Genomic DNA, 7,208 nt, shown 5'->3' on the forward strand with positions numbered 1-7,208 from the left:
TTTGGTTGCTGAGTAATATTCCATTGTATATATGTACCACATCTTTCTAATCCAGTCATCTACTTTTGGGCATTTGGGCTGCTTCCATGTTTTAGGAGCAGAGGTTTTAACGTCGTAAGAGACCACGAAAGACTTGAGACACCGGCCCTGCAGGCCATGTGTGCTGGCGTTTACCAGAAACAAGCTTCCGAACCTGAGTGGTGGGGCAGGCCCGAGGCTCCAAAACCTTCCTGTGCGGCCTCGGGCAGAGGGAGGCCGGCTCGGGCGGGACACCTGGCTGCCCCTCCTCTGACTGGCATTGTGGCCTCAGCGCACAGAGGCTGCACTCCCTGGAGAAGGCAGCCCAGGCCTTGCTCGTGACCACCTGCCCTTCTTCCTCCATCTCCTCCTTCCCTGGCCCTGCTGAGGAGGCTCCTGGGTCCTCTGGGCCTTCTGGAAGCCCAGACTGCCAAGGCGGGCGTGAGATGGGTGCTGCCAGCTCAGGACCCTGCCCCACCGCTAGAACCAGGGCGGGGAACTTTCTCAAAAGCTAAAAATAAAGTGTATTAGCTGTATTCACAGATGCGCTCCCTCCACCTCCCCACCCCCCCAAACTCCCCCCTCAACACACAAACATCATGGGATGACTCCGTGCAGTGGGCACATTCAGCTCTGGCTGAGCAGTAATTCAGCCTGCATCCAGGCTTTAAGCTGTCAAGTGCCAGGATGAATAGAGCAGCCCTGAGCCGACACCTGGGTCTGTTTGGACATCCCCAACCCTCCGTCCCTTGAAAATAGGTCACTTCAGGGCTTGCTTTGTGCCTGCTGGGGGAGCGAGCGTTGCATGGACTAAGCAGCTCAGTGAGTCAGTGGGATGTCACTGTCCAGTCCAGCCATGGACGGTGCCCCGGACCCCAGAGAGAAGAGGGGTCACACAGACTGAGTCTTCCGCTCTCCTCCAGGTACTACCATGGCATGGACTATGAGATGGACCTCGCCCCTCTGGAAAGCCCCACACACCTCATGAAATTCCTGACAGAGAATGTGTCCGGGACCCCCGAGTACCCAGATGGCCTCAAGAAGAGTAACCTGATGAGCCTGGAGGGAGCCGTGCCAGCCCAGGGCAAGGCCGTCCCCCTCCCCCCGTGCCCCGGCAAGCTGGAGGCCGGCTCCGTGGACAGCTACCTGCTGTCCCCCAGTGACGTGTATGACAACGGCTCCCTCAACTCCTTGTTTGAGAGCATTCATGGGGTGCCACCCACACAGCGCTGGCAGCCAGACAGCACCTTCAAAGATGACGCACAAGAGGTGAGGCCCACCCTGTGCCCGGCGGAGCCCCGTGTGTGCATGCACAGGAGGGCAGCCGGCGAGTGGCCCGCTGGGGCTCGAGCGGCGGAGTCCGGGGCTGCGCTGCCAGGCGCTGCCTTCTTGGGCAGGGCGCGACCCGCACAGCAGTGCCAGGCCGCGGAGGCCCCGGCAGCCTGGACGTGGCCATTTATTCTGTCTGGCTTGTGTTTCCTACAGCCACTGCTCTTCCCAGATATCCTGAAAACGTCCCCAGAGCCCCCGTGTCCAGAGGACTATCCCAGCCCCACAAGGTAACTTGGCCCCTGTGGCTCTGGGCCACCTAGACGGTGGGTGGGAGGTGGCAGACATGCTGTCCCCAGAGAAGGCGTCACCAGGAGTGAAAAGGGGGATGAAGACCCGTAGGGCTGGGGCAGGGGCTCAGGGGTTCTTCATCTCCCCCGGGGCTTTGATACACTACAGGGTCTCTCCAGTACCCATTATCCGGCAGGATTGTGGCTCAACAAACCATTAAGTAGCAGCCCTGAAAGTGTGCGAATCAAGGGCCAGGGGAGTGGCTTGCTGAGCTGCCCAGCGAGGCCATACAGAGCCTTGGGGCCCTGCCCTGCTGCCCTGGGCGACCCTGCCTAGGAGCTGGGAGCCAGCCTCATCACCCACTCCTCCTTCCTGCAGTGACTTTGAGTACACCTTGGGGTCCCCCAAAGCCATCCACATCAAGTCAGGCGAGTCACCTATGGCCTACCTCAACAAGGGCCAGTTCTACCCAGTCACCCTGCGGACCCCAGCGGGCGGCAAAGGCCTTGCTTTGTCCTCCAACAAAGTCAAGGTGAGTGGGTCATGAAACAGCTTGGGGCGCGGGGGAGAGGGAGAGGGGGTGGTCAGGATTGCCCTGCCTGCCAGAGACTTGGGCCCTCAGAGAGGGAGTGCAGCAACTGTCCGTTGCTGAAGTGGGGGAAACTGAGGCAAAAGGGCAGGGCTGCTGCATCCCAGTTCTGGGTAAGAACATGGGTCTCCTGAAGCCGAGGTCACGCCGACTCACTGTGCTTGCAGAGCGTGGTGATGGTTGTCTTCGACAATGAGAAGGTCCCAGTAGAGCAGTTACGGTTCTGGAAGCATTGGCATTCCCGGCAGCCAACTGCCAAGCAGCGAGTCATCGATGTGGGTAAGCACCTGCCCAGGTCTCTCTCTGACTCTCTCTGTCATGAACACGCATGCGCATGTGCAAACACACATGTAACCAGACACGCACACACACATCAGCAAGGCCCTTTTTGCTAGGCTCCTTTCTCCCAGCCCCAGGGCTCTCTGCAGGATGTCGCTCTGGCCTGGCCACTGCCTGGCCCTGTCTCCAGGTCACATGCTGTGGGGCTTGCAGGATTTGCGGCTGTAGGCTGGAAGTAGTGCCCCTGTCTGCGTTGCTTTGGGGTGAACAGTGTCCCGGGAGCCCAGCAGGGACACATCAATAGGCCCGTGGGGTCCTGACTTGCTGGTCCCCTTCAGGGGGCTTGGCCAGCGGAGACAAAGGCGCACGGTGACAGTGCAGGCAGCAGGTGACTCAGAGGGCCCGAGGCAGAGTGCAAGGGCACTTCTGCTGAGGGTCTCGGCAGGGGGGCGGGGAGGTGCTCTGTGCCCCCTGGCCTCGGTGCTCCACTGCTGTCTTCCCCGCGGAGGGCCCTTGTCACCTCCCTTCCCTGACCCTCGGTTACTTCAGCTGTCAAGCAGAATGAGACCAGCTGTCCTGCTGTTCTGCTTGGAGCTTGCAGACTGATGACACAAGCGAGGACAGTCCAGGGGCCCAGCTGAGTAGCCAGGCGGCAGAGTGGTCAGCGCTGGGAGTCAGTGGAGCTGGCTGCTTGGGCACTGCCTTTCCTTACCTGTGTGGCCCTGGGCAAGTGCCCAGACTTCTCTGAGCTTTCTCTCCTCATCTTCCTCTGGTGTTCACTGGACATTCATGGCACTATTGCAAGGGTTAACTGACGTCTGGCCATACACGTGGCCAGTCAGTGAGTGGCTGCCCTGCGACCCTTTATGGCATGCCAGTGCTTCAATATTAGTTTAAAAGTTCCGTATTAGTGTCACTGATGCCATGATTACTTCCATTGTTATCACTGCTGCTACTTTATCTGGGAGATCTCAGCACATTCCCATTGAAAAGTATAACCTCAGTTGCAGAATAGGGAGGGCCCTGACAGCACAGAATTCCCCCTGGGCTTTGGGAAAAGGCTTCCCAGGCTGTGTTCTGCTGTCCCAGTTTCCCCGGGCTGCCCTTCCGCCAGGACACAATAACCAGTTTTCTCCCTGGTTTGAAGAGAGTTTCTAACCAGTTTTCTCCCTGGTTTGAAGCGAGTTTCTTGGGGGAGAGGAGGGACGTCCCTGCATAGAGTGAGGCCTGGTTCCTAAAGGCCCCTCCCCGGGGGCCCCAGGGCCTTCTCCCGACTCCCCATGGTCTCCTGTGCTTCCAGCTGACTGCAAAGAAAACTTCAACACTGTGCAGCACATAGAGGAGGTGGCCTACAACGCACTGTCCTTCGTGTGGAATGTCAACGAGGAGGCCAAGGTCAGTGGCTGGGTTGGCCTGGGTCAGCTGGAAGCCCCCTTTGGGGAAAGGGCGCCCGCACCTGGGACTGGCGCCTGGACCACTGAGATGCCGCTGCAGGCGGTGGGGATGCAGAATGGTGGAGACGCTGTGCTCCAGAGCCAGAAAGATTAGACCCATATCCCACCTCCGTGACCTTGACCTGCTGCCTTGATCCCTCTGAGCCTCAGTTTCCTTGGCTGTGAAATTGGGGTGTAATCATAGCACCAACTGATTGAAGTGAGGATCAGGTGAGATAAGGAAAAGAGAGTCCACCCTGGCTCGTAAGTGATGGCTGTTATTAATCTAATCCCCCATCTACCCGAAAGGGAAACTGAGCCTGGTGCCAGGTCCTGCAGGAAGCAGTGGGTGACGCCAGTCTTCCTGACGGGCAGGCCCCTGCAGAGTGTGGCAGGTGAGTTGCTTTGAGTCTGGTAAATGAGGGTGCAAATCCCTGTTACCTCACTTCTTGAGCCCATAGGAAGGGAGCCATAATCTGCTCTCTCAGGTTGTGGTGAAGAAGCCGTGAGATCATGCATGTCTAAGGGACGGGCACGGTGCCAGGCCCATCGGAGAGGCCCGAGAATTGGAGCCTCTGGTGACTTTTTTCATACGGGTGATTAAGCTATTTATAGTTTTCCCCGTCTTAGAGCTTAAGGCCAGGCTTGGTCGCTCTGCTCCTGGGCTGCTGTCTCTCAGTTTCCGGTTGAGTGAAACTGGCAGCTTGGCATCATGGTAGGGTGCTGGTCCGGGAGTCTGGGTGATTTTGGCTGCCCCCCCCCCCGGGCCAGGCTTGCTCCATCTGACCAGCCTGGGTCCAGCTTACCTCAGGGCCCCATCTGGAACGGATGGTCTGGGGAGCTAATTCCTGTCTCCCTGCCTGATTCATGGGGTGGTCCAGGCTGGAGAGGATGGAGGTGGGGGCTCAGAAAATACAAAGGGAGACACGAAGGTAAGGGATTGTTATTATTCAAACAGAGGCCAGGGGCTGGAGGAGGAGCCGGGGGGCCCCCAGTTGAGGGAGGTGGGGGCAGAGTTTCGTGGGAAGGGAGAGGTGGGTTTCGGTTGGGATTTTCTCACCGCCTTTTAAGCCCCCAGGCTTGGGTCTCTCTCAGGTGTGAGCTGGGTGGGGGCTGCACTGGGCTGAGCTGGCTGAGGGGGAGGTATGTCTGGCATGCTCCCTAGACCTCAGCACAGGGGAAGCGGCGGGGTCTGTTCCCCCCACACCCTAGCCTCCCCCTTCAGGTCAGGGTCTTTTCCAATGGGAATGGCTCAAAGAACAGGGGCCAGCCTGGAGTGGGATCTAGCCCTGGTGGCCCATGAAGGGTCAGCAGGTAGCCAATGACCACGTGAACTTGCCAGGGGTTGCTGGGCTGAGACCAGCCCGCAGCCTTCTGTCAGGCAGAAGCTTTAAGCCGGGACGCCAGCTTCCTTCCGCACAGCAGCCGCATGTCCACAGCTCCTGCATGCCAGCTGCCCACCCCTGACTCCCGTGGGAATGGCAGCGAGTCACATCCTGCTCAGTGGCTTGGGGGACAAAGAGCCAGTGTCTCTGGGTCCCAAGGCCAGCAGGACAGTGGTCTTCAGAAGCTGAGAGGAGGGCATTTGTTTTTCTACCTGCTCCCTGGGAGCTACAGAAAAATGAGGGTGTCTTACACCCTACCTGACCCTTCCTGTCCTTGCCAGCAGCCTTGGCCCTGGGCTTCCCCCGGCTGTGCCGTGGCAGCTGCACCGCCAGGGTGAGCGCCTGGGCTGAAGCCCTGACTCTCCCTCCTGCTCCTTGTCTTGGCCCGGGGGAAGGAAGCCGCCTCACCCTCTGAGCGTCAGTTTCCCCACCTGTAAAGAGGCGGCGCTGTTTGCTTTCCAGGGGTGCAGTGGGTGAAGGCCGCCGACATGGTCCGCAGTAGCCTCAGCGAACAGGCTTGTCCCGAGCCAGCGGGGCTGGCGGCCTGTGCGGGTTGTTTATCTGGCTCCCCCATCTGTCCCCAGGTGTTCATTGGTGTCAACTGCCTCAGTACAGACTTCTCCTCCCAGAAGGGGGTGAAGGGTGTCCCCCTCAACCTGCAGATTGACACCTACGACTGTGGCTCTGGAGCTGAACGCCTGGTGCACCGGGCCGTCTGTCAGATCAAGATCTTCTGTGACAAGGTGGCTGGGGGACCGGCCCTCTGCTGGGCCACGGGGTGGAGCGGGCCCGGGGTAGGGGAGAAGGACCACCCCCACCTGAGTGTCTGTCTCTGCCCCTTGCTCTCAGAACGTCTCTGCCTGTGAGCGAGTCGTACGTCCCAGGCTCTTGTACCATGTCCGGATTTCAGCCTCCGCCGTCGCTGACGATCTCCTTACTAGGAGACTTCAGTGGGCCTCTCCGTGCCCCTTGGTCAGCTTTCTCTGTCTGTTTCTCTTCTCTCTGCCTCTGTCTCTGTCTCTCCTTTCCCCACATCTCTGTTTCTGTTTCTTCTCTGTCTTTCCCTGCCCCCTGACCCGTATGACCGCCGGGCAGCTACGGCTGGGCCCGTCGACCCTCCCATGTCCTGGTCTTACTCGGGGAAGACAGGAGCACCAGAAGGCTGGCCCGTATTTGAGCTGCAGAGCAGCCAGCCCTGACCCCAAGGCCCTCGGTGACCCCTTCCCCTACTGGCCCGCAGGGAGCCGAGAGGAAGATGCGGGATGATGAGAGGAAGCAGTTCCGGAGGAAGGTCAAGTGCCCCGACTCCAGCAACAGCGGTCAGTGGGCTGCTCAGGCCCAGCCGGCTGGGGGCGGGCGGCAGCGTGGAGGCTAGGGTGCCTGTGGGACCTCAGGGCTCACTCTTCCCTTCTCCCCGCAGGCCTCAGGGGCTGCCTGCCTTCCGGCTTCAGGGGCAACGAGACCACCTACCTGCGGCCGGAGGCAGACCTGGAGACGCCGCCGGTGCTGTTCATCCCCAACGTGCACTTCTCCAGCCTGCAGCGTCCCGGAGGGGTGAGCTTTGGGGCCCGGAGAGGGGCCGGGCCCTGGCTGGGGCCGCCATAGCACAGAGCAGGGAGAGCCCCCTAGACAGCACTGGCCAGCTGAGATCTCACAGGGCCTGGTAGTTTCTCACATCAGGATGAACAAACCTTGAGGGTTATAAACGGGCACGCCCCAGGGACGCAGTGGGCGTCTGCTGAAGAGAAGGGCGTTGCGAGCTCGCAGACCCCGCAGCCATGAAGTGTTCCTGCCCGGAGCACGGGCTCGCAGCTCTGGGCCGGGTAGCTGCAGCCACGTTCTGGGGTGAGCTGGGGCAGCACCCAAGCTCTCCGGCCGGCTCCGCTCCGAGGCTTTCCCCACCTCCTCCAGCCCTGTCAGGCTGAAAACTGTTGTCTCTGGCTC

At 60.1% G+C, this 7,208-nt stretch overlaps 1 protein-coding gene across 1 annotated transcript in view; it reads left to right on the forward strand.

The window, feature by feature from the left end:
* GRHL3 (grainyhead-like 3 (Drosophila)) overlaps positions 1–7,208 on the forward strand; it is a 31,917-nt gene that overhangs the window by 14,807 nt on the left and 9,902 nt on the right. The window contains exons 4-11 of the mRNA XM_004678617.1: positions 942–1,287; positions 1,504–1,577; positions 1,957–2,110; positions 2,335–2,446; positions 3,747–3,841; positions 5,849–6,007; positions 6,505–6,583; positions 6,685–6,818. Of these exons, the coding sequence (XP_004678674.1) occupies positions 942–1,287; positions 1,504–1,577; positions 1,957–2,110; positions 2,335–2,446; positions 3,747–3,841; positions 5,849–6,007; positions 6,505–6,583; positions 6,685–6,818 (1,153 nt within the window). The remainder of the gene's footprint in view (positions 1–941; positions 1,288–1,503; positions 1,578–1,956; positions 2,111–2,334; positions 2,447–3,746; positions 3,842–5,848; positions 6,008–6,504; positions 6,584–6,684; positions 6,819–7,208) is intronic.

Source organism: Condylura cristata, unplaced genomic scaffold (assembly GCF_000260355.1).
Source record: "Condylura cristata isolate star-nosed mole 26May11 unplaced genomic scaffold, ConCri1.0 scaffold00008, whole genome shotgun sequence".
NCBI classification, from domain to species: domain Eukaryota; kingdom Metazoa; phylum Chordata; class Mammalia; order Eulipotyphla; family Talpidae; genus Condylura; species Condylura cristata.